Source organism: Heptranchias perlo, chromosome 8 (assembly GCF_035084215.1).
Source record: "Heptranchias perlo isolate sHepPer1 chromosome 8, sHepPer1.hap1, whole genome shotgun sequence".
Classification (NCBI taxonomy): Eukaryota; Metazoa; Chordata; class Chondrichthyes; order Hexanchiformes; family Hexanchidae; genus Heptranchias; species Heptranchias perlo.
In genome coordinates, this window is record NC_090332.1 from 15,599,253 (window position 1) to 15,625,731 (window position 26,479).

The 26,479-nt window shown below is 40.8% G+C and overlaps 1 protein-coding gene across 1 annotated transcript in view; it reads left to right on the top strand.

The window, feature by feature from the left end:
• Positions 1-26,479, top strand: part of ryr2a (ryanodine receptor 2a (cardiac)) — a 471,729-nt gene that overhangs the window by 404,812 nt on the left and 40,438 nt on the right. The window contains exons 86-96 of the mRNA XM_067988444.1: positions 521-601; positions 2,473-2,561; positions 5,985-6,113; positions 7,235-7,339; positions 7,701-7,782; positions 11,669-12,975; positions 13,858-13,925; positions 15,350-15,497; positions 15,633-15,719; positions 18,426-18,647; positions 22,777-22,907. Of these exons, the coding sequence (XP_067844545.1) occupies positions 521-601; positions 2,473-2,561; positions 5,985-6,113; positions 7,235-7,339; positions 7,701-7,782; positions 11,669-12,975; positions 13,858-13,925; positions 15,350-15,497; positions 15,633-15,719; positions 18,426-18,647; positions 22,777-22,907 (2,449 nt within the window). The remainder of the gene's footprint in view (positions 1-520; positions 602-2,472; positions 2,562-5,984; positions 6,114-7,234; positions 7,340-7,700; positions 7,783-11,668; positions 12,976-13,857; positions 13,926-15,349; positions 15,498-15,632; positions 15,720-18,425; positions 18,648-22,776; positions 22,908-26,479) is intronic.

The window sequence follows — 26,479 nt, forward strand, 5'->3', positions numbered from 1 at the left end:
CTAACCAAGCAACTTAATTATCTCTCTAAATCCCACTGTCCTGATATGTCACCAACAAAGCATTACAGAAGGTCAGCCATTCATTTTATACAAATTTTTTAATTGTCATGTATTATCATGGCTTTTGTATCTGCATTTTAAATGCTTAACCACATATACATACACAACATGTCATCTTGAGTACATATTTTAACACATCATTTTAGGAAAATCAATAAACATTGGCAACAGCCATGTCAACTTCTAAAATAGTTTTCATGTGTTTTATTTTGAGTGTTTTCAGGTTTCATTTTTGGTAGGCATATTTTGTGCGTGGCTGTTTTCATTTGTTCTCTATCTTTGAAGTGCACACTGTGGGCTTCTGATAGAACAGTAGCTATGATTAGCAATTATTGGGACTGTAGAAGGGATATATATTTGTAATTTAATGAAAAAAGTGCAAGCTTTTTAGGGTTAAGATGCACATGCCAGGCTCCTGATACTGACACACTGCACTCTCGCTCTCACTGACATCTTGTAGGTGAGAAGGTGATGCAGGATGATGAGTTTACGTGTGATCTCTTTCGATTTCTCCAGCTGCTCTGTGAAGGTCACAACTCAGGTGTGTAACAAAGGTTCGATGCGTTCTCTGGACATGGCACAGCACATTTGTACTGCATTTGAAAAGCTAATGCCTGCCTATCATCGTATTCATATTTTATTCAATTTTACCTTTTAGCTGGTAGACTATTGACATGTAAACTGTAGTACAAACCTGCTTTAGATTTTTGTTATAAAGCCATTGAGACCAGGAATATCCAACCTTTAGGAGTTGGAAGCCAGATACATGTTTCAAAAGCAGTGGGTTGGCCGTCTATGATTACACAGATGTAAAGATGTAAAACATCTCCCATACACAGAAAATCCAAACACCCTTGTGCACAAAAAAATCAAACTCATATATACAAAGCGTCCAAACCGCCCTACACAAAAATGCAAGATTCCCAATGTCAAAACACAAGACCAGCATAGCAAAATTGGGAGAATGCATGCACAGAAAAATATGAGCCCCCATATACATAAAAGCAAGACCATCTATGTACACAAAAAGCAAACCATCATATATACAAAAAAATGTGAAATCCCTATACGCGTAAAAAGTGACCATCAATTAACAAATAAAGGACTTTGTTATACAGTAAAATAGCGAGATGACCCTTATACAAAAATAGCAAAACTCTCCCATACACAAAAATAATAAGAGCTCATACACAAAAATAATGAGGCCCCAATATACAAAAATAGCAAAATTTCCCAGACACAAAATTAGTGACAAAATTACATAAAAATCAAGATCCTCCCATGTTCAAAATTAGCAAGACCCCCATACACGGAAACAAGACCCCCATACACGGAAACAAGACCCCCACAAAAAAGTGAAGCCCACAGCCCATGTCTTCAAGATTCCAGATTGGACTATCATTGATTGTGCCAATGACACAAAGATAGGCAGCACTGTAAGCAGTGTAGATGGAAGCATAACATTACAAAGAGATATTAATAGATTAAGTGAATAGGTAAAACCGTGGCAAATGGATTTCAATGTTGGCAAATGTGAGGTCATCCACCTTGAACCTATAAAGGATAGATCAGAATACTCTCTAAATGGCGAAAAGCTCAAAACAGTGGAGGTCCAAAGAGACTTAAAATGTCATGGACAGGTACAGAAAATAATCAAAAAGGCTAATGGAATGCTGGCCTTTATATCTAGAGGACAAAATAAAAGGGGCTAGAAGTTATGCTACAGCTATACAAAGCCCTGGTTAGACCACACCTAGAATACTGTGTTCAGTTCTGGGCACCGCACCTTAGGGAGGATACATTGGCCTTGGAGGGAGTGCAGCGTAGATTTACTAGAATGATACCTGGACTCCAAGGATTAAATTACGAGGAGAGGGAATTTAGAAGATTAAGGGGTGATTTGATCAGAGTTTTCAAGATATTAAGGGGAACTGATGGGGTAGATAGAGAGAAACAATTTCTGCTGGTTGGAGAGTCTAGGACTCGGGGACACAGCCTAAAAATTAGAGCCAGGACTTTCAGGAGTGAAGTTAGGAAACACTTCACTTCTCCACGCAAAGGGTGGTAGAATTTTGGAACTCTCTTCCGCAAACGGCTAGTTAATTTTAAATCTGAGATTGATAGATTTCTGTTAACCAAAGGTATTAAGGGATATGGGGCTAAGACAGGTATATGGAGTTAGGTCACAGATCAGCCATGATCTTATTGAATGGCGGAACAGGCTTGAGGGGCTAAATGGCCTTCTCCTATTCCTATGTTCCTACGACTTTCTATGACTCCTATTGTTCCTGTTACTTTTTGATTGCTATTTGATTAGTATTGGACTGTTATACATAAACTGCCCATGAGCTGTAGCAATAAAATATTTTGGATCCCTGCTCATTCTTTAAATTCTGATTTCTTTGTCTAAAGATTTCCAGAATTACCTGCGAACTCAGACGGGCAACAACACAACAGTCAATATCATCATTTCAACTGTGGACTACCTCTTGAGAGTTCAGGTACTGTCTGTCAGCAATATGTACATATCTTCAGTTTTGATTGGAGCAGATCTTGTGCAGAGGGAATGTGCAAGTGAAGTGAAACTTAAGTATCACACGTAGTAGCCCCGATTTTTACTGGGAGTAGTATTCAGGCGGGTGGGCGGGGCTAAACGTGCTCGACCTCATTAGCGTGAGGCCCGGGCAATTTAAACTCACGGGACTCATCTGTATGCCGCCGGTCAGCTGCCTGCCTAAAACTGGTGAGATGGGACAGCTGACCGGCAGACGGGAGCGGACGTTTGAGCGACAGGAGGCTCACCGGCAAGAAGCTAAATTGCAGTTGGGGTTTTTGGGAGAGCCTTGTGGGAAGGAAGGGGCTAGCCCAGGACAGGGATGGCCTAAATTTTTCTTGTGGGATCCTGGAAGAGCACATGCTTCTAGTGACCCCACAAAGAAAGTAAAAGGAAGTAGTGTCTTCTGGTCTTGGCTGCTCTTCAACTGGCAGGAAAGCCACAATGTCTTCCCTGCTCAGGCCACAGCTAAAATTGCAGTCATGGTTCGGTGACATCATTTGCATATTTAAAGATGAGCAGCTTAAAATGGAAGATGGTAGGACACTGGTGGGTAAGTCACGCAGCTGATTTGAACTGCCCACCCACCTGGCTTCCACTGGGCGGGTAGGGTTATAAATGCTCCTAGTGATTCAACAAAGGAAGAAGACAAGTTAATTAGAACCTGTTAGTGAACTAATCTTCCAATTATCTGAATCCCGCTAAAGTATCGCTTGCTAACTTAAAAAGATATGAGCCCTGATTTTAACTCTGGACGAGCAGCGGGCATCGGGCCAGGCTATTTTAACACCCAGGCCTTGTTTAAATAGACCAGGCCCGGCTCCCACCCAAACCTGGCGTCAATGACATCATGCTGATGGGCAGAAGTCAAGTGAGTGCAGTAGGAGGCTGCACTGGAGACCTACAGGAACAGTCCCCAGCAAGGTAGGTGAAGAGGAGGGAGCGGAGTCCCAGGAGATTGGCAGAACCTCGGGCTAAGGGAAGCCCAAGGACTCCTTGTGCAGCGCTCCTGCTCCTCCTGGCCACGAGGATTTTGATTGTCAATGAGGTTCTCGCCTGCCTGGGGAGAGGGCCTCACACTGCTCGAAATGTGCCTGTTAAAATGACACGGGACAAGTGTGCAGCGTAGCTCTGGCGAGTACAACGCTGCCCCATTCTCTTTGGTTGTGGGGGATTAAAATCAGTCATTCAATCAACATATTTTGTTTCATAATCTGTATGAGGCAAATGTAATGTAAGCTATCCAACCATCTACACCTGGTCACTTGTCAACTTCAATATTGCCCTTTTTCAATATTTTGATCGATCAGTTGTTCTCCTCTGGTACTTCCTTCATCCTGCTTTGTAAACAGAGAAATAACATACTTTTTAAGCATCTCTGCTGTTCTTTTATTCTCTTGATGATTTAGTCCTTTAATGATTCCATCCTTTCTTTGACTATCTCTTACTTTTGATGTACTTATAAAAGCTTTTGTCATCACCCATCTGCCATACAGAGTCATAACTTGCTTTTATAAGCACAATGAAATCTCTTTTTCCTTCTAATCTCCCTTTTTACCTCTCTGCCTTTGGTATTGTTCCTAGTTTTCTCCTGTATTATTAGCCTTAATTTTGTGGAATACTTGGGAGCCCATCTGGATTATTCAGCAGTTACTTTGTACTGATTTTATCAACAGTCACTGGGTTACAAAAGATGGTTGGTCCAAGAATCCACCGTGAAATAAGATGTATTGTGAATCTATGAACATAAATATTCTCGTAAACAAACAAAAATAATTTAGCGATACAGCAGTGAATAAGAAGTTGTTTGATGAATTGAAAACTGTGAGTAATGTGGGTAGAAGAATTGCTGTGGACTCTATGTATAGCGACGTGAATGCATTCAAAAGAACATAGTTATGATGTTGCTACACATAGCAACTGGAGCAATTAATCTCCCCGCTTTGCATTTCTGCTGGATTGGCTGTGAATGCTAACTGTAGTAGGCAGTGTTTTATATAACAACTAAGAGTTTAATTTCCTTTATGCATGAGAGCCAGCGCATGTGCTAATTGAGCGTCAGGGGCTTTACCGTGATTGGAGCGGGTGCTAACTTTTCCCCAGGCTCCTAAAATTGACCCAGAAGTGAACAGGTGTAACACATGTTGCTGCACACATACTACATTAACAACATTTTTCCTTCTTAAGGAGTAATTGAAGAGTTTCTCCCAAATTCCTATGGCTTGGCTTGTAATGGAAAATATGTTATTGATGCCTGTTCAGAGCATATTGATCAGTGGGGAAGGTGAAACAAATGCATAGATGACAACGCGACTGCAGAAAACCACAGACTGATGGGAAAGTGCTCCATATGGGGATTTAGGGCACGTATTATTGTTTGTGTCAAGGCAACCAACTATCTTGCTGTGATACACCATATCTAATCTTGAAACGGTAGAGCTGAAAAGTAGTAGCACAAAATTCTGTAACAATGTGAACTTTGTATTGCAAATGACGAAGGATCCAGGGTCTACATTTTACTATGCTGAGCATGAAGTATTCAAAAGGACACTTTCTGGACTGAGCACAGAACTTAGTTACTATTATTGCCAGTTCAGGAATACTTGCATACTTTGTCACTTTTCCATTACTTACAGTGTTAAATAGTAAGTTTACAAGTATAATGAATATACTTGAGTTTATAAGACATCCCCAGTATGTCAAGCACTACTTAATCACAATGGGAATAAAAATGGAAAATGGTGGAAATAAACAGTCATAAAGGAAAATAGGTTACCATTTATGGATGGGGACCTCTTTGTCCGAACTGATGAAGGATCTCTATCCAAAACATTATCATATGTTATCTCCTTTTAGATGATAGTGGATCTCTTGTATATTACGAGCACTCTTACTTCCTTTTTAACAATTCATTGCATTTCTTAATCGTGATGGTGTAAAATAAGTCAGTAAAAAGCCTTTACAGCTAACTATTACAGGCCCCTCTGGGTAGATTAAACCTCCTGCACTTTTACCTCAGTCGATTAGAACAAAAAACACTAGAGAATTAGCCAACTTTTGTAGGAATTAACTCAGTAGGTGGATTGTTAGCAATTTATGAAGTAATTTAGCAGGATTATTTCCAGATTGCCTTCTCAGTTGCGCAATAATTATAACAAAGTCTTCCGACAAGAAAGTACATTGAACGAAGTTGCACGTTCCTATGACTATGTTAAAAATACTAGGTAAAACAGTTAATTCTGATTTAATACACAATTTGAGCATTTAGAGTGCATTAAACCCCTTAGGTATTGGAGCATCATTTGTATCTCTGGAGATACATTACTCTGGATGTCCGTAATTATGACCAATATTTTTGTTTTGTTTACAGGAATCGATCAGTGATTTCTATTGGTATTATTCTGGGAAGGACATCATTGATGAACAGGGGCAGCGTAATTTCTCAAAGGCAATCAATGTGGCGAAGCAAGTGTTCAACACACTTACAGAATACATTCAGGTAGAATCAAAAAATGTGAATGCCACTCTAGAATTCAACTTGTTTGGTGATAGGAACAGATTTATAAGCTGTATACCAGTTTCATCAAAATATCATACACAGGCCCCAGTACAGATCCTTGGCCAACTCCGCTTGTCACATCCCTGCAATCAGAGAACATTCCCTTTCTCCCTACTCTCAGATTCCTACCTCCCAACCAATTACCAACCCATGTCACAAGGTTACCTCCAATTCTGTGCGCTGTTATTTATGCTAATAATCTCTTGTGTGCAACCTTATCAAATGGCCACACACACTCCGCCCATTTGTACCTGGTGTTGAGCGGACTAACCAGCGGTTCTTAAAGGGACAGCTGGAGGCAGCTCAGAAAACAGCCCAGAAAATTAAACATTTTTTTTTTGTGGGGCTAGGAGGAGCAGGAGTGCACCTTCTGGGTCCACAAAAAATTCTGGCCCACTGCCGGCCCTTGCGCAGTCCCCCTTCCCCCCCCCCACCCCGCCCAAGGTTCCGACTGTCGGCCAGCTCAGCGCGAGAGCCAGCCGATTTCCTGCCCTCCCTCAACCGGCAAACTGCAATGGGGCACCCACTTGGTACCTGTCGCTCGCCAGTTGTAAGTAAATGAGGTCTGGGCCTCAAAATGTCTCAGGCCTCACTACGGAAATAACAGATGAGCGGCAGGTGCGCTCTGCCCGCCTCCCACAACGCCCATTGTGTGTCTCAAGTTAAAATTGCCCTTCTCTTCTCAAAAGTTTCATTTTTTTTTAGCCAACAAAGGACTATAATTGTAAAGATTGATAAGGCCTTGACATATGCAAGACCGGGTCAATTTGTGATGTTGTTTCAAGTGTAAGATACTTGAGTACAAGCTATCTTTCCTTGATTACCCCTGGAGTGTCAGCCTAGATAATGAGCTGAAGTCCAGGAGTCAGCCTTGAACCCACAACCTTCTGAGTTAGAGGTAAGAGTGCAAATCAACTGAAACAAGTTGTCATATATAAGTCAAGTTTCTTTCAAGAAATGTGGAACTATTATTCTGGTTTTAGTAATCAACCAGTATAAGCTGAAATGACCCATGTCCTATAATATACTGCAATTGTACTAAATCCTATTTACTTCTGTAGGGCCCATGTACTGGAAATCAGCAGAGTCTGGCGCACAGCAGGCTATGGGATGCAGTGGTTGGCTTTCTTCATGTCTTTGCCCACATGCAAATGAAACTGTCCCAGGTTAGTAAATAGGTGGCCAACTAAAGGAGGGCATTGGCATTTATTCCAGATTCAGGTCATGTGCCTATCTCCATGCAGTAGATTTATAAAAGACTAAGGGCTAATTTAACAGGAAAAACTATAACAAAGTGAAGCTTTTAAAAAAAATAAAGTCTACTATCAATTGATTGAACAGTACTTTGTTGATTTATAGTAGATGATAAATCTAAAAAGTGTTTTCTGTAAATGTTTCCTCACAGCGCTATACCATTACTTGATCTTTGGTATTCAACTACAATTTCAGAAATTTGGCAAAATAATTTTTTTTAAGTTATAAGGCTTAAAATGATTTATTACAGTGTCTACATATTATAATTTCTAGGATTCTAGCCAAATTGAGCTGTTGAAGGAGCTGATGGATCTTCAAAAGGATATGGTGGTTATGCTGCTTTCAATGCTAGAAGGTGGGTAGTGAGATGAGATGAGACACAAACAATTTTAATTAATAATTTAAAAAATAAACTCAAATTAATTTTGAATTCAGAATTACTATTAATTCTACTTGCTCTTTTGTCTTTCTCCCCCATTCTCATTTTGCCGCATTTTTATATTTGATGTTTTTTTCTACCTGAAATAATGTAATCTTGTCTTCTCTATACCTTATTTCTCTAAAATAGAACCATGAAAATTTACAGCGTAGAAGGAGGCCATTTGGCCCATCATGGCTGTGCCAGCTCTATGCTAGAGCAATCCAAGACTATTCCCACTGTCCCGCGTTTGTCTTTAGCCCTGTATTCATCACTGCTATAAATATCTATCCAATTTTCTCTTAAAAGATGTAACGGTCTCTGCCTCAAACACTCTCTGTGGCAAAGCATTCCATCCCCTAGCAACCCTGTACATAAATAAATTTTTCCTAACTTCTCTGCTCACTCTCAGTAATAATTTTAAATTAATGACCCCTCATCACTAAGTCCACATCCAAAGGATGTAGTCTTTCTCTATCCATTCTACCAAAAGCCTTCATGATTTTAAAAACCTCTATTAAATCTCCTCTAGCAAAAATAGTCCTAGTATCTCACATTCCTCCCCATAACTATAGTTTCCCATCCCTGACATTATTCTGGTGACCCTTTGCCATACTCCTTCTGAAAGCCATATATACTACATCTACTGCATTACCTTTATCTAGCCAATCAGTCACATCTTCAATAAATGAACTGTTAAATTTGAAGGTGGGAGAAACTTTTATTTAAATAAGGGATTTGATTGGCTCCAAAAGATAGCTCTATAGGCCACCTTTTGGCCAATAAAAAGCCAGAAAAGTTAAGATTGGCATAATCCAACAACCATGTCAATCCATGATGTATTATAACATGTCAAAACAGCAAAGGGTTGTTGATGGATAATGACAATGATGGATACTGCTCTTTTGACGTTAAAAACATTTCAAGTTGCTTTATAGTTAAACATATGGAAATGGACGCCGAACCAGGAAAGAATAGATATGGGGGGGAGGGAGGGAGTGAAAGCTTGTTTGAAGAAATGGTTTTGAGGAGGTTATTAAAGGAGGAGAGAAAGGTGGAGTGGTTTAGGGAATAGGAGCCAGGGGCGCGAAGGCTTTGCCAATGAGGTTGGGGTGAAGGAAGGGTGAATGCACAAAAGGCCAGAGTCAAAGGGATGAAGAATTTTGGGGGTTACAGAGCTGGAGGAGCTCGTGGAGATAGGGTGGTGTGAGGCCATGGAGAGATTTAAAAATGAGAATGATCATTTAAAATTTAAATTGTTGAGGAATAGGGAATCAATGTAGATCAGCAAGGACAGAGATGGTGGATAAACAGGAAGCGGGTAGCAGAGATTTGCACAAACTAGAGTTTATGGAGAGTGCAGGATAGGAGGCCAGCAAGAAGAGCATTGGAATTGTCAAGTCTGGAGATGACAAAGGCATGTATAAGAGATTCTGCAGCTGAGGTAAGGGAAAAGATGGGCAGTGTTGTGGAGGTGGAAATAAGCGATCTTAAGTGATGTAGAGGATATTGGGTCTGAAACTCAGCTCGGGTTAAACAGGAGGCTAAGGTTCTGAACAGTCTGGTTCAGCTTGAGACAGTGACTTAAGTGGCTGTTGAAATCAGTTACAAGGGAGCAGCTACGTAGCATTGACATAGGTATGGGAACTGACCCAGTATCTACAGATGATGTGGCCAAGTTGCAGCATGTAGATGAAGAAGAAGAGGAGACCAAGGATGGGTTTTGGGGGACTCTAGAGAGATAATGCAAGGGAGGGAAAGACATCATTGCTGGAAATGCTCTGGCTATGTTCAGATTGGTAGTAATGGAATCATGCAAGGGTAGTCCAACGATGGAGATATGTTGGAGGAAGTGTGTTGCGTGGCGCATGTTGCAGAGAGGTCGAGAAGCACAAGATGTGATAATATACTGTGGTCACAATGACAGAGGATGTCATTTGTGACTTTGTTAGGACTGTTCTGGAGCTGTAAGAATAGTGGGATTTGGACTGGAGGGATTTGAGTATGGTGTTATGGGAGAGCTGGGTATGGGGCTGGTAGATGATGAAATGTTCAAGGGCCTTGGGCAGAAAAGGGAGGTTGGAGGTGGTGTAGTAGATGGCAAAAGGGTCAAGGGTGTGTTTTTTGGGGAGGGGAATAATATTGGTGATTTTTAAGGAAGGGGGACAGTGCTTGAGGCGGGGACCATTGACAATATCAGCTAGAACAGATTGTGAATGGAGCTTTTCTGTGGCTATAAGGATCCAAGCATCCTCCATGTTGTCTGTAAAACTCACCAGAATCTTTTGCGGTCTTGATGACTCCGCTTTGACCTGTGCAAGGCCACACTCTGTAAGCCCTTGCTGAACAGGCGTTCCTTGTGTGCAGTATTGAAAGCACGCAACTTGTAGGAAATATGCCGGAAGACATGCAGTGGAACACATTCCTAAGCAATTTTTCAACCTTGCCTGCCCCAGATGCACTGAAAATTGGCAGGGACTGGGTAGAAAATTTGGGACATGATTTCTATCACTGCATTCTTTGGCGTTATGGCATGCAGTACATAAAAAGAGGCTGTAAAATTATGAGACTATAGCCTAGAAATTAGTGTGTGGTATCCGTGTACAATTGCTTAATAACATTACTTTTTCCACTATTTTAACAGAGGTGTTAGCCTATTTAAAATTACCTGGTTAATACCTCCGTTAAAAACAACAGATGAAGCAATATCTCATAAAATTAAGTGTTTATATGCTAATATTGCACACAGTAACTAGAGGCCAGAGGCGAGCGCAGGGCTGGCGTAAGGCCCAGGCTATTTTAACTCCTAGGCCTTATTAACATAATTTATGCCCGACTCCTGCCCAAACCTGGTGGAAGTGACGTAGAGCCGGAACGGGAGTGAGGCAGAAAGCCAACACGGGGGACCCGTGGGAACAGTGCGTGGCAATCAGTTAAGTGGTGGGATTGTTCAGTGATCATGGTTCGTGGAGAGTCAGGAAAGCTTGGAGCAGGGGAGGCCCCAGGTTTCCTTGTGAGGCACAGAGGAGTACTCCTGCTCCTCTCGGTCCACAAGGAAACCTTTAATAACATTTTTAAAAACATACCTTCTAGGCCCTCTTCTGGGCATGCTCCTCCTTGGCGAGGCCTGCACTCTGCGCCAAACATGCAACTGCCGGTTAGATTCGCATCAAGGTCCGCATGATGTCATGGGAGCCCAACTTTTGTGTATTCTCTTCAGGGAACCGATGGCCTAACACGTTGCCCCAGACGTGCTTGTAAAAATGGTGTGCGGCACATTTACCACATCCTTCTGGAGGGAAGGGCACTGCCTCTATTATACTCCCCTGTACGCCTTGTTCTCGTGGGCACGGGGGATTAAAATCGGGCCTTCAGTTTATAAAATACTATACATCACTACTGAACAATAAAGTCTGAATAGATCAAATCAGTTAAATCATGCCTTAACTCTTTAAGGTAATTGGCAAAAGAATCAGAGGGGAGATGAGTAGAATTTTTTTTTATATAGCGAGTTGATATGATCTGGTTTGCACTGAAATGATGGTGGAAGCAAATTCAGTAGTAACATTCAAAAAGGAATTGGATGAATACTTGAAAATAGGGGAAAATTTGCAGGGCTATGGGTAAAGAGCAGGGGAGTCGGACTAATTGAATAGCTCTTTCAAAGAGCTGGCACAGGCACGATGGGCTGAATGTCTCCTGTGCTGTATTCTATGCAATACTAAACAAAGCAAACACTTATTTCATTTACTAGTGAAGGAACTTTGAAAATAAAGAAAAAGTAATGAACCAAATGTAACGTTATATGAATTATTTACTTCAGGCAATGTCGTCAATGGGACTATTGGGAAGCAGATGGTGGACATGTTGGTGGAATCTTCAAACAACGTGGAAATGATTCTCAAATTCTTTGATATGTTCCTTAAGCTAAAGAACTTAACCTCATCTGACGCATTCAAAGAATACGATCCTGATAGCAAAGGTCTGATTTCCAAGCGGGACTTCCAGAAGGCCATGGAGAGTCACAAACACTACACACAGTCAGAAACTGAATTCCTACTCTCTTGTGCAGAGACTGATGAGAATGAGATGCTGGATTATGAAGAGTTTGTTGAAAGGTTTCATGAACCTGCAAAAGACATTGGTTTCAATGTTGCTGTTCTACTCACCAACTTGTCAGAGCACATGCCCCATGATACTCGGCTACAGACCTTCCTTGAGTTGGCAGAGAGCGTCCTCAACTATTTTCAACCATTTCTAGGCCGTATAGAAATTATGGGAAGTGCCAAACGTATTGAGAGGGTATATTTTGAGATCAGTGAGTCTAGTAGGACTCAGTGGGAGAAGCCTCAAGTAAAGGAGTCGAAGAGGCAGTTCATCTTTGATGTTGTAAATGAAGGAGGAGAGAAAGAAAAAATGGAACTATTTGTCAATTTCTGTGAAGACACTATCTTCGAAATGCAGTTAGCAGCACAAATCTCAGAGTCAGATTCCACTGAGAGGTCTGTGAGTAAAGAGGAGACTCAAAAGGATAAAATGGAGGAAGACGATCCCAAAATGGGCTTTTTTTCCATGACAACAATTAGATCTGCCTTAATGGCTCTCAGGTATAATGTGATGATGCTCATGAAGTTGCTCACAACTAAAAGCCTCAAAAAGCAGATGAAAAAAATGAAAAAAATGACAATGAAGGACATGATTATGACCTTGTTCTCTTTCTACTGGAGTTTATTGATAGGGTTCTCCCATTTTGTATTCAGTGTTTTCCGTGGATTCTTCCGCATCATGTATAGCACTTTCTTGGGTGGAAGCCTTGTTGAGGGAGCCAAGAAGATTAAAGTGACAGAACTTTTAGCCAACATGCCAGATCCAACTCATGATGAGGTACGAGGTGAAGTTGGAGAAGGTGAGGGGAAGGTTACAGAACCAACCCTGCCGTCTGAAGACTTGACAGACCTAACAGCTATCACCGAGGAGACTGACTTCCTATCTGACATCTTTGGTTTAGACCTACGACGTGAGGGAGGCCAGTACAAGCTGATACCACATAATCCAAATGCTGGCATAAGTGATCTAATTAGTCCACAATCTCCTAATGAGCCACTTCCAGAACTTCAAAGCAGCCACCAGGTGATGCATAACATGAACAGCTATCTCTTGCGGTGGTTACTAAAGACTTGTTGCAGAGTTTTTCTTTCCTTCTTGCCTGCAGTCATTAGGGTAAATTCAGCAATCACATGCTCCCTGCAGGTCAGCCATGCTCAAAGTGAAAGTGAATCAGAGCTAGGGCTACAACATTATAGTTCCGATTTTCCAATTTGCATTCCTTTTGAATGTGGCTCTCTGCTGGAAGTATGGGATTGCTGAATTTACTCATATATATTTATGTGAAGAAGTTTCTCATTTTTTGATTTGAATTTTTATAATTTATCAGTGTCATTAATATCAGGGACATCGTTAAACTAACTTTTCATATTAATCATAAAATTACAAATAATACTTTTCATAATAAATCCAGTACAATTTCTCATTTTCTCTTTCCATTCCACTTGATTGAGTTTATACGGAAACTAGACTTTGTGCATCTCACTGTTGTTACTTTGTAAGATTAAAAGCATCTAAGACATTGTGACATTTTTCAGCATATCCCATGGAATTAAATGTGCCATTCTGCCGCTGACCATGCGAAATGGACGTGGGTTTCCGGATTTTTCAGAGTTACACAAATCTGCCTATGTTTGCCCTAAATTCTTGCTGACTATCATCAACTACCCACTTCCAGTTGGATCCTCCCCTTCACACCTAAGTCTTTGTGTCCCTCCACCTCAATCATGACCTAACTCATAATCTGACCCAATCCCATTCTTTACGTCCACTAAAATGTCACTCCCTTGGCCATTCATCTTGATATTTAAATTTTCCTTGGGTTAAAACTTCACACCAAACACGATTTAATAAAAAAGATACAAACCTATTTTACTTCAATCATTTTATATTCGAATGTATTCCTAGGATGAAAAAACAAAGGAAGATAAGACAGATGAGAAAGAAGACCATAAAGTTGAATCAGAAAAAGCTGAGTGAGTATTTTGATGAATCGGAATCGTTACAGTATTGATTTCCTTTGACAAAGTGAGGGCACAGACAGGGGACTTTTATCAAATTAAATTACACCATGAAAGTGACCTTGGGGAAATTTTTGTCTTCACCACATTTCAGTTAAGGTTACTTCCTGTACCAGGTGAATGAATGAAATAAAGGAAGGAACTTGCATTTATATAGCACCTTTCATGACCTCAGGACATCCCAAAGTGCTTTACAACCAATGAAGTACTTTTCAAGTGCAGTCACTGTTGTAATGTAGGAAATACGACAGCCAATTTGCACAGAGCAACGTCCCACAAACAATAATGTGATAATGACCAGATATTCTGTTTTTAGTGATATTGGTTGAGGGATAAATGCTGGCCAAGGCACCATGGGGGAAGTCCCCTGCTCTTCTTCGAAATAGTGTCATGGGATCTTTTAGGGCAGACGGGGCCTAGGTTTAACGTCTCATACGAAAGATGGCATCTCCGACGATGCAACTCTCCTTCAGTGCTGCACTGGAGTGTCAGCCTAGATTATGTGTTCCAGTCCCTGGAATGGCGCTTGAACCCATAACCTCCTGATTCAGAGGCAAGAATGCTACCACTGAACCATGGCTAACACGGCAATATGAAATAAAAATCTTACATCTGTATGTACTTGTCAATTTTTCCATTATAAATTCCTCTGTCGATGTTTTTTTTTATTAATTCTTGGGATATGGGCATCGCTAACATGGCCCATCCCTAGTTGGCCTTGAGAAGGTCGTGATGAGCCGCCTTCTTGAACCACTGCAGTCCGTGCGGTGTATGTACTCCCTCAGTGCTGTTAGGTAGGGAGTTCCAGGATTTTGACCCAGCAACGATGAAGGAACGGCGATATATATCCAAGTCAGGATGGTGTGTGGCTTGGAGTGGAACTTGCAGGTGGTGCTGTTCCCATGCCCTTCTATAATGGAAACTGCCAATGTGAACTTGTCAAACTGTAATTACACTCTCTCACCAGTAGTGGTGTTGTGTCATCATTTTTCATCTCCCACATCCTCAGCCTGCACTGGAGAGAATCTCTTATGTTTAAACCAACTCGACCTCTCTGCTTCCCAAATTGTTCTATGCTTTGCCACATAATATTAAATTAAAGTATTATAAAAAAGAATAAATAATTTTAAAATGGTGATTGAATTATACCTTCGCCCTCTGGTCCAATTATCCTCCGCTCTCGAACCCCACTTCACTTGAAGACTACACTTGGCCTTGACTCCCTGTGTATAATGTCACAGGAGATCGACTAGTGCTTAGTTGTAAATATTTTATATATCATGTGTCTCACTTGGAAGTTTTTTTTTGAACTTGGGCACGTTGAATATTTTGGTTTTGGTTTTGGCTTGTCAAATAACAATTTGCTTTCTGGATTATAGAGGAGAAGATGGAGAAAAAGAGGAAAAAGTTACAGAACAGAAACCTCGACGAAGAAAGAGACAGCGACATGCACAGAAAGCAGAAGAACCAGAAGTACAAGAATCTGCCTTCTGGAAGAAAATTACGGCATACCAACAGAAGCTACTCGTGAGTATCTTATTTTAGTTTATGTTGAAGACATCAGTGTAGATTCATTGGATTCTATCGCCAGTTAGAATTTTATTGTTCAGAGTTTTGTTTATAGTAAAACATTCCATAATTCATTTGTTTCTATCTTTCCAGAATTACTTTGCACGTAACTTTTACAACATGAGGATGCTGGCATTGTTTGTAGCCTTTGCAATTAACTTCATTCTCCTCTTCTATAAGGTAAGAGGTTTGTTACCTTGTATAATTTTATTGTATAATTCTGGGGAAAAAAATCTTACCATGTGAATTGACTTCCTTCATGTTGACTATTTTTCTCATTATGAGGTTTTCTCACTGATACAAATGATGTAACAATATATGATTTATTCTCTCTTATCATCAAAGCTAAAGAGTCTGTTGACATTTGTTAATGCATTTCCTAATTTAGTTTAAATTTGACACCTAACCAAACTAAACCAATCAAAATTTGTTAGCAATAGAACTGCTGCCTCTGGTTACATTAGGGCTGATTTTTATCCTGCCCACCGGTCAGAAACTGGGCGGGCAAGAGGGACACATGCCGGAAGACAACGAGATCCGTCTTTAAATATCCAAATCGGGCTCCGATGGCTTCATCGGGCTCTGAGTGCAATTTTCGCCAGAGGTCTGGGTGGGGAAGCCATTGTGGCTTCCCTGTCAGGACAACCTGGTGACAAGAGGAGCTGGGACAAGAAGAGGCCCAGAATGGTAAGTAGTTTTTATTTTTTTTGTTTCCTTGTGGGACAGAAGTGCTCCTCCATGCCCCACAATGAAATCTTGGGCATCCCCTATCACAGGCTTCCCTCCCCTAACCATGATGCCCTCCCTACCTCGTCCCAACCACTTACCTGAATGCCAGGGCCCGTACCTACCGCCCAAAATCCCACTCCCACCTGAGTTTGGACGAGAGACTGATGAGACCTTTGCAGATGAGGACTGGGAGTTAAAATCCCATGCTATAGTGTCAGATACTGACTAGAATTACTTGAGACTTCAGCACATAATCTAGGAATGACACATCAGTGCAGTACTGAGAGAGTGCTACACTATCAAATGTGCGTCTTTTAGCTGAGATGTTAAACCAATGCCTATCTGCCCTCTCGGTTGGATGTAAAAGATCTCATGATGTTATTCAAAGAATACGAGGGGAGTTCTTTCGGTGTCCTGGCCAACATTTATGCCCCAACCAACACTACTAAAAGTGATTATTTGGTTATAGTGGTCACTGAACCACTTGGATACTTTGTTCATGGTAGACCTTATTAACAACCTCAAACTAGTCAATAAAAAGAATCAACAAAGTTATCAAATTCATGTAATTATATTTCTTGAGTTTTGTTTCCAGCATTAATGACTGAGTAGGTAGGGTTTGGCCACTCAAAGCATCATTGTTGCCTCATCCAAAGGACAAAGTCGAAGGCTGGTGGTGCCAAATAAAATGCCACTTCGAGTACCATGGTGTGCACAGAAAGTACACAGTGCACCAGTATTCCCCAGAAGTAGAGTTCTGTCCTATATTTCTCAAGCCTGTTCAGTGGAAATTTATTTGAAAGTGTCACATTTCTTTGGAACATAGGAACGGGAGTAGGCCATTTAGCCGCTCGAGCCTGTTCTGCCATTCAATAAGATCTGCTCTATGGCCTAACTCCATATATCCGCCTTAGCCCCATATCCCTTCATACCTTTGGTTAACAGAAATCAGGCGTGAAGGGCCGGATCAGGCAAAAATAAACAAATTAAATAAAAAACCATTGCACAATGTTAAAAACAAAATAAACCTACCTTTTCACCCTGCTTCGATGTCCGATATTTCCCTCTCCGATCTCCCCCTCTTCTCCCGATGTCCCTCTCCGATCACCCTCTCTTCCCCCCTGATCTTCCACTCTCCCCCCGCCCTGATGTGCCCCTAATCTTCTCCTCTCCCCCCGATCTTCCCCTCTTCTCCGCCTCCCCTTCCCGATCTTCTATTCCAGTGCCGGATGACGTCTTGCTCTCTCTCTTTCTCTCACTGCCACCCCCCCCCCCCTCCCCCGGCATGGCAGCTCCTGTCGGCAGCCAGCCTGTCAATCAGGCTGGCTGCCGGGCGCGAAACCTGGAAAGAACTTTAATCACCATCAATTACATCGCAATCACGTCGGAAAAGTAGTTTTTTTTTATTCGGGTTTGCCACACGTACCTTCACCACCCACCCCCCCCCCCCCCCACCCACCGCTGCCAACCCACCACCATTTCAAAATTGAGTCCACTGTCTCCTGCCGCTCAACCAATTCCCTAATCAATAATTTGCCCTCAATTCCATGAGTTTCAACCTTAGTTAACAGTTTCTTATGTTGCTGACATCACTATTTGGTCTACTTTGACTATAAGAGTGATGTCAGATTGGCATAGTAAGGAACATCATCAAGCATAAGTGAAATTGTGTACAAACATTGGTTACTCCTGCGTGCTGCATCATCCATGCCTTCCTTTATAAAAAGGATGTGCATGTAAGTGTTCACTTTCGAGCATTCAATAAAAACATTTCAAGCATTAATATTCAAAATGATTATAACTCTTTGTCCCACATTGATGAAATTGACTCAAGATCAAAGGGGCAATCTTCATGAAAAAATGTTCGGCATTCTTTTTTCTGTGTATTTGCAAACACGCAATGTAGTAATGAAAGTCACATTATGAAAAACATTACACAATTTATGAATCATGTCAACATGAAAGTAATACAGGGTTTGTCTTACCCAACCAAAAACTGTTAGCCAAAGCACACGTTTATGAAGACAGGGCCTTCTTAAAATCCTCCTGCATTTGATTTGTTTCTATCGTCATCTATGAAAGGCAAGTTTGCAAATTGTGTTCGAAATTTTGGTCATTGGTGGCATGTTACTGTTACTAATGAGCAATTTTCAACAGGTATCAACGTCACCATCCATTGAAGAAAAAGAAAGTATCCTTGGTGTTTACAATCAAGAAGGTGGAAGTTCTCGATGGAGCGGTATGGGAAGTGGGCACAGAGTCACAGTGCATTATGTTCTACAAGAAAGCAGTGGCTACATGGAGCCCACTCTGAGAATTCTGGCTATCCTGCATACTGTCATCTCCTTTTTCTGTATCATTGGTTATTACTGCTTAAAAGTAAGGCAACAGACATTTTTGGGCATTACAAACACTTCACAAATAAATCAATTGCTCCATTATGCAGGCTATATGTACAGATTATGTAAATTGCGAATTGCTTTTCAAGAATCAAACTGAGGTTCTAATTCAGCTCTTTGAAGGTAACTTTATCTAACTTTCAATATTTAAACCCATTGGCCGAGAGTTTCTGCTAGAAGGCGCAAAACATCGTGGAATTTCGATTTACACTGCGCGTAATTTACACCCAGCGTAATTCGAGTTTCCGCGATGTTTTGCACTGGCTCAAAAAAAATCACGCTGAAGCCAGCCTCGCCCACAAAACTGGCCACATTCCCCAATCAAAACAACGAGGATGGCGAGTTTCTGCTGATTGCGCCCTCCTGCGAGGAGGGCCTTAAAATTAAGCTTGTTTTCTTAGGCGCACAGGCACTAGTAGCCATGTTTTAAATGTTTTTAAATATTAAAAAATATTTAATTTACTGAGAAACTGACTAGTGTACACTAATGAAAGCAGTAAATGCTTCAGTATAGGAACATAGGAACAGGAGTAGGCCATTCAGCCCCTCGTGCCTGCTCCACCATTTGATAAGATCATGGCTGATCTGTGATCTAACTCCATATACCTGCCTTTGGCCCATATCCCTTAATACCTTTGATTGCCAAAAAGCTATCTATCTCAGATTTAAATTTAGCAATTGAGCTAGTATCAATTGCCGTTTGGAAGAGAGTTCCAAACTTCTACAACCCTTTGTGTGTAGATATGTTTTCTAATCTCGCTCCTGAAAGGTCTGGCTCTAATTTTTAGACTGAGCCCCCGACTCCTAGAATCCCCAACCAGCGGAAATAGTTTATCTCTATTCACCCTATCCGTTCTCCTTAATATCTTATAAACTTCGATCAGATCACCCCTTAACCTTCTAAACTTCAGTGAATACAACCCCAATTTGTGTAATCTCTCCTCGTAACTTAACCCTTGAAGTCCGGATATCATTCTAGTAAACCTACGCTGCACACCTTCCAAGGCCAATATGTCCTTCCGAAGGTACGGTGCCCAGAACTGCTCACAGTACTCCAGGTACGGTCTAACCAGGGTTTTGTATAGCTGCAGCATAACTTCTGCCCCCTTGTACTCTTGTCCTCTAGATATAAAGGCCAGCATTCCATTAACCTTATTGATTATTTTCTGCACCTGTTCATGACACGTCAATGATCTATGTACCTGAACCCCTGAGTCCCTTTGGACATCCACTGTTTTTAACTTTTTACCATTTAGAAAGTACCCTGTTCTATCCTTTTTTGATCCAAAGTGGATGACCTCACATTTGTCTACATTGAATTCCAACTGCCACAGTTTTGCCCATTCACCCAATCTATCAATATCGCTTTGGAATTTTATGTTTTTATCTCCACTGCTTACAATGCCACCAATCTTTGTGTCATCGAGTATAGTTTTTTAAAGTAATTTTCAGTGATTTAAAATCAGATTACTTACAGGCTTATTAACTGGACAGTCTTATTGAAAATACTTATTGTTTGTGATAATCCCATTTTCAGCTGTATTAATAAAACTGCACCAGGTTACCACTCTTAAATACTTCAATGAATATTTTTTATTGCGCTTATGCTCTGTTAAGCTGCTGGATTGCGCTGATCCATGGAGAATTTTGTGATTATATTAATGCATTTTAGCGGAAACTTACGAAAAAACCCAGCCAGTATAATTTTCGGGCACAATTTGCATCCAATTGCCGATTGTGCCCAAGGCAGAAATTCAGGGCCATTGTATTCATTTATATTAACTGAACAATTTAATTGTATTTAACTCTAAACTCTTGTTCAGTGATTTGTTTTGCCTACATAACAGAGCTTACCATTTTAGCAGCCCCAGTTGTCATTTGAGTTTTCATGAGAATGACTCTTGTGTTTTCTGCAGTCTACAGCAGGTTAATTGACGATATTGGATACCTAGGAATGATTATAAGGCAGTAATCTAATCAAGGGATTCAGTCGACATCAGCAAAGTGATGTGAAAGTGAAGCTGAAACAGTTTAAAACCATCACCTGAAACCCGGCATTAGATTACAGTCTTGAAATCACAATTATTAGTCTATACAATGAACTATCAGATGGATTTTATTCCATTGTAGGTCTGTCTTTTGTCCCATCAGCAGGTCTCACTGCTCCCATGACATTGATGTGAGAAGAGAGTTACATTGCAGGATTAACAAGTCTGATAGAATCACTGCACATTTATTAAGATACAATTTGTTTAGTTGTTTATCAGGAGATAGCATGGTCAGTATATATTACACATTTTAGAAAATCTTCTACGACAATGAAAAGTGCACATAATTCTCTACATGAGGTCCATTATTAGTATTTAGCTTCAGATGGACATTACCGTCTTATGACATGTGCTTCCATGTTAAAATGTTCCATTGTATTTTTAATTATTAGTCTGTTTTTTTTCTGTGAAGTTTACAACAGTCACTGGATAGCATAGTTCACAGCAGTAAATTAACCCAGCAGTGAGATTCATGAAGTAATTTAAGACTTAGAACTAATGCCAAAATAATATTTTAAAAAATCAAAACAGCAGAAATAATTATTGCTGGCTTTAACACCCTTTGGATTATGGGGGGATTTTTAAAATCCCTGAGCGCTGGTTACATCATTGAAGGTACTTGTGACAAAAAAATGCGACATTTTTATTTAAGAGTTTGCTGTGTTTTGACTTTTTTTTCAATTCTGGCACTGTACCTAATGGGCTAAAAAAAACAACTGGATCCATAGAAGAATGTTTCAGCTCATTTTGTCACATTTTGTTGTAGTTAATTGTCAGTTTGTTGTCTGAAAAACAAGCATCCAATGGCAGAGCCAAGCTTCTCAATTGAAATATAAACATTCTGTGTGATTTGTTTAAATATGAGTTTGATTGGTAGCTCCTTTTGAATTTGACAGGTACTTGTTTAAATTCATGAAGCCCTTCTCACTATTTTGAAGGTATTTATTTATCAGCCAATCTTTCTGAAATCAGAGAGTTTTTAAAGAGAATCTGTCTGGTAAATAAACCAAATAACCTCCATAGTTGGTGAGGAAAGCAAAACAAATAAACTATTGCATTAGAAGAGTTGTGAACTATTTATTATTTTCTACTATACAAAGAGCTAACAAAGCTTAACTACTGTAAAAATGTTATATTACTGCTACTATTCACTTGTTCTATTACTACTTAACAAATTTGTTTGGTAGTTGAAGCCTAAAACAAGGTCTCATGTGGTGTTATTCTGCCATCTTCCAAAGACAATGAGGTCCTGGTGAAGGCACAGGATAGAATGAGTAGCTGAGACAATCTGAAAATAGTTCTCTGTTCATTGCCTGAGGACACTACAATATTTTACCTAAATATCAGGGCAAGAGAAAGTGCTGTTGAGGATGTAGGGAGCTAGGGCATATCCATTAAACCAGTCTGAAATACAGAGACCAAAAATATCTAGAATAAAAAAGGAAAAAAGAAACCCAAAAATGTAATGTTCCTGTCTTGGATTTGTTATGAAACCCAAGGGGACTGAATTAACATAGATACCTAAAACTGAAGTGCCCCAGGTTTTTGACTGTATTGAAATCAGTTCAACTGTTTCACTAATAGCAACATGACTGTTCCAGGCCAGTACCCCCGCTGATGTTGGTATTAAATCCATAAACAAAAATATATTTTAAAAAATCAACAGAAATAAACATAAAGCTAAGAGTGATTTTAGCAGTTTGATTGTGCCAGTCACTCTTTTTAAATTAATGTTCCACAACACTGAAAAAAAAAATAGCCCATCTATCACAGTGTGCTGCACAGTGCTGTGGTATACCAACATGTTGTGCCAAGGACTAGAAGGCCTGCAATCACTCATTTACCCAAATCTCTATCATCTTTGCAGCGAACCATCAAGCATTTATAAGATGCAGATCACTTGTATCTCATCAGTGAACAGCTATGGCTTTCTTGCACAAGGTCATAAACCAGTCTGTAGTTAAATGATAACAAGAGAATGCATAAAATGGTAGGTTGATGATCATAAAATTCCAACTGTGATATAATTCAGATGAGTTTATCTACTTATTTCATTTGTAGGTCCCACTGGTTATTTTCAAGCGAGAAAAAGAGGTTGCCAGGAAATTGGAGTTCGATGGGTTATACATCACAGAGCAGCCTTCAGAGGATGACATCAAGGGCCAGTGGGACAGGCTGGTTATAAACACACAGTGAGTAGCATTAAACGTTGCGTTTTCTATGTAATTTTATAGATAGATGGTTGAAAGAAAGGGCATAAACGAATATGAGAACAGGGCAGGCATACGATATTAGAACCAATGCTGGTATGGAGGATAAACACCAACAAGGGCTGGTTGGGTCAAATGGTGTAATTTCCATGTACTCCTGCTACTAAGATCTGACTGAAAAACTTAACAATAGTTTAAAAATAAATGACATTAATATTGGGCCTAAGTCAGCAACTCAGCAGCTTTATATGAAGTAGGTGAGAACATTGCAGATGCCCTAACTATAATCTTCCAAAGTTCCCTCAATTCAGGAACCGTTCCTTTAGATTGGAAAATTGCATATGTCACCCTGCTATTTAAGAAAGGTGAGAGCACGAAACCAGGGAATTATGGACCAGTTAGTCTAACATTTGTTGTCAGGAAATTACTAGAGTCTATAATTAATGATAGAGTGACTGAATATCTTGAAAATTTTCAGCTGATCAGAGAGATCCAGCATGGACTTTTAAAGGGTAGGTCATGTCTGACGAACCTGATTGAATTTTTTGAAGAGCTAACTAAAGTAGTGGACGGGGAATGACTATGGATGTTGTTTATGTGGACTTCCGGAAGGCATTCGATAAAGTTCCTCATAAGAGACTGTGAGCTAAAGTTGAAGCTTATGTAATTGAGAGCAAATTATTGACCTGGTTAGGAAATTGGCTGAGCGGCAGGAGACAGAGACTAGGGATAATGGGCAGGTACTCAAATTGGCAGGATGTGACTAGTGGTGTCCCACAGGGATCTGTGATGGGGCCTCAACTATTCACTATTTATTTACAACTTAGATGACGGGATAGAGAGCCACATATCCAAGTTTGCTGATGATACAAAGATAGGCAGCATTGTAAGCAATGTAGATGGAAGCATAAGATTACAGAGAGATATTAATAGATTAAGTGAATGGGCAAAACTGTGGCAAATTGATTTCAATGTAGGCAAGTGTGAGGTCATCCACTTTGGACCTAAAAAGGATAGATCAGAGTATTTTCTAAATGGTGAAAAGCTCGAAACAGTGGAGGTCCAAAGAGACTTGGGGGTCCATGTACATAGTTCATTAAAATATCATGGACAGGTACAGAAAATAATCAAAAAGGCTAATGGAATGCTGGCCTTTATATCTAGAGTACTAGAATACAAGGGGGTAGAAGTTATGCTACAGCTATACAAAGCCGTCGTTAGATCACACCTGGAGTTCTGTGTTCAGTTCTGGGCAACGTACCTGAGGGGCTAAGGCGGGTATATGGAGTTAGGTCATGATCTCATTGAATGGCTGAACAGGCTCGAGGGACAAAATGGCCTACTCCTTTTCCGATGTTCCTATGGGTACAGGGCATCTGAACTGTGAAAGCACTGCAAAGTGACATCTGAAAATAAACGTGGTGTGTGGGGGTGGTTTAAATCTTTGTGCAGTAGTTTTACCACATTGTGTAACATGTTGATTTAAATTCTTTGTGCTATTTTCATGTGGTCATTAATCCTTTTATTTAAACAAGTTAATGACTGTGTTAAAATAGTGCCAACAAGAATTTAACACAAACATGTAGACCAATGTGCTAAGATAACATAAAGAGAAATTTATACCTTAAAATCTTAGACCAGGAAAAACCCATTCAGATCGTATACATTTTGCATTGTTACGAATAAAACTAGTCTACCACAAAACCGTAGTGTTATAGTTTATTTAATTTTATAGTTTATGTTTATAACGATTTTGCTAACTGCTCAGTCTTCACTCACTCTCCAATTTGGAATGTGATGTGAGAAAGGATACCTGGGTTGCAGGGGAAAAAAGAGCCCAATATGAATTAGGAGCTTTGGAAGAGGAGCGTGTATCTCTGTGAGAGGGTTCACAGTAGGATAGGGTAGAGTCCCCTTCTGAGCTGGGGTGATGGCGAGTTGTATATGGGAGAGAGCCTATTTGCCTAACTTTTAGGTCAGTGATGCCCTAGGAGCAGTCCTTGCAGAGATTGCGCTTCACAAGGAGTTACGCCACATCTTGCAACGTGACCTTCGGCACACCTCCGCCATCAGCATTGCACTGCCAGTGGCCCCATTTTCTCACTATCCCTTTGCAGCATCATTTGGTCTTCTAAAGAATTAACTAAACCTCCTATTTTGATATCTGCAAATTTTGACACCACTCCCTCTGGGCCTATATCCAAATCATTAGCACTACTGGCCCCAGAAGTATACCCTGTGGAACACAACTACCCACTTCCAACCACTCTGGAAAACTTCCTGCAACTCCAATTCTTTGTTTTCTCCCTTCTCACCAATTTTTAATCAAGTTTCTATCCTCTCCCAATTCCATTTCCATTAATATTCTTTAATAATCTCCCATGTGGCACCTTGTTAAAGGCTTTCCTAAAGTTCATGCACACCACTATATCCACTGCATTTCCCCATGTACCATTTCTGTTGCCTATTCTATGAGGTTTGCCAAGCACGATCGTGCTTTTTGAAGTCCATACTGGCTACTTCTAACTATTCTATGGGAATACATGGGAACAACACCACCTGCACATTCCCCTCCAAGCCACACAACATCCCGACTTGGAAATATATCACCGTTCCTTCATCGTCGCTGGGTCAAAATCCTGGAACTCCCCACCTAACAGCACTGTGGGAGAACCTTCACCGCACGGAGTGCAGCGGTTCAAAAAGGCGGCTCACCACCATCTTCTCGAGGACAATTAGGGATGGGCAATAAATGCTGGCCTTGCCAGCGATGCCCACCTGGTGAAGCTACAACTCAGGACTACATGCATGCTGAACAGCAGAAGCAACATGCTATAGACAGAGCTAAGCGATTCCACAACCAACGGATCAGATCAAAGCAAACATCCCCATCCTCAATGATGGCGGAGTCCAGCACGTGAGTGCAAAAGACAAGGCTGAAGCGTTTGCAACCATCTCGGCCTCCTCCCGATATCCCCACCATCACAGAAGCCAGTCTTCAGCCAATTTGAATCACTCCATGTGTCAGGCTGAGTGCACTGGATACAGCAAAGACTATGGGGCCCGACAACATACCGGCTGTAGTGCTGAAGACTTGTGCTCCAGAACTAGCTGCCCCTCTAGCCAAGCTATTCCAGTACAGCTACAACACTGGCATCTACCCGGCAATGTGGAAAATTGCCCAGGTATGTCCTGTCCACAAAAAGGAGGACAAATCCAATCCGGCCAATTACCGCCCCATCAGTCTACTCTCAATCATCAGCAAAGTGATGGAAGGTGTCGTCAACAGTGCTATCAAGCGGCACTTACTCACCAATAACCTGCTCACCGATGCTCAGTTTGGGGTCTGCCAAGACCACTCGGCTCCGGACCTCATTACAGCCTTGGTCCAAACATGGACAAAAGAGCTGAATTCCAGAGGTGAGGTGCGAGTGACTGCCCTTGACATCAAGGCAGCATTTGACCGAGTGTGGCACCAAGGAGCCCTAGTAAAATTGAAGTCAATGGGAATTAGGGGGAAAACTCTCCAGTGGCTGGAGTCATACCTAGCACAA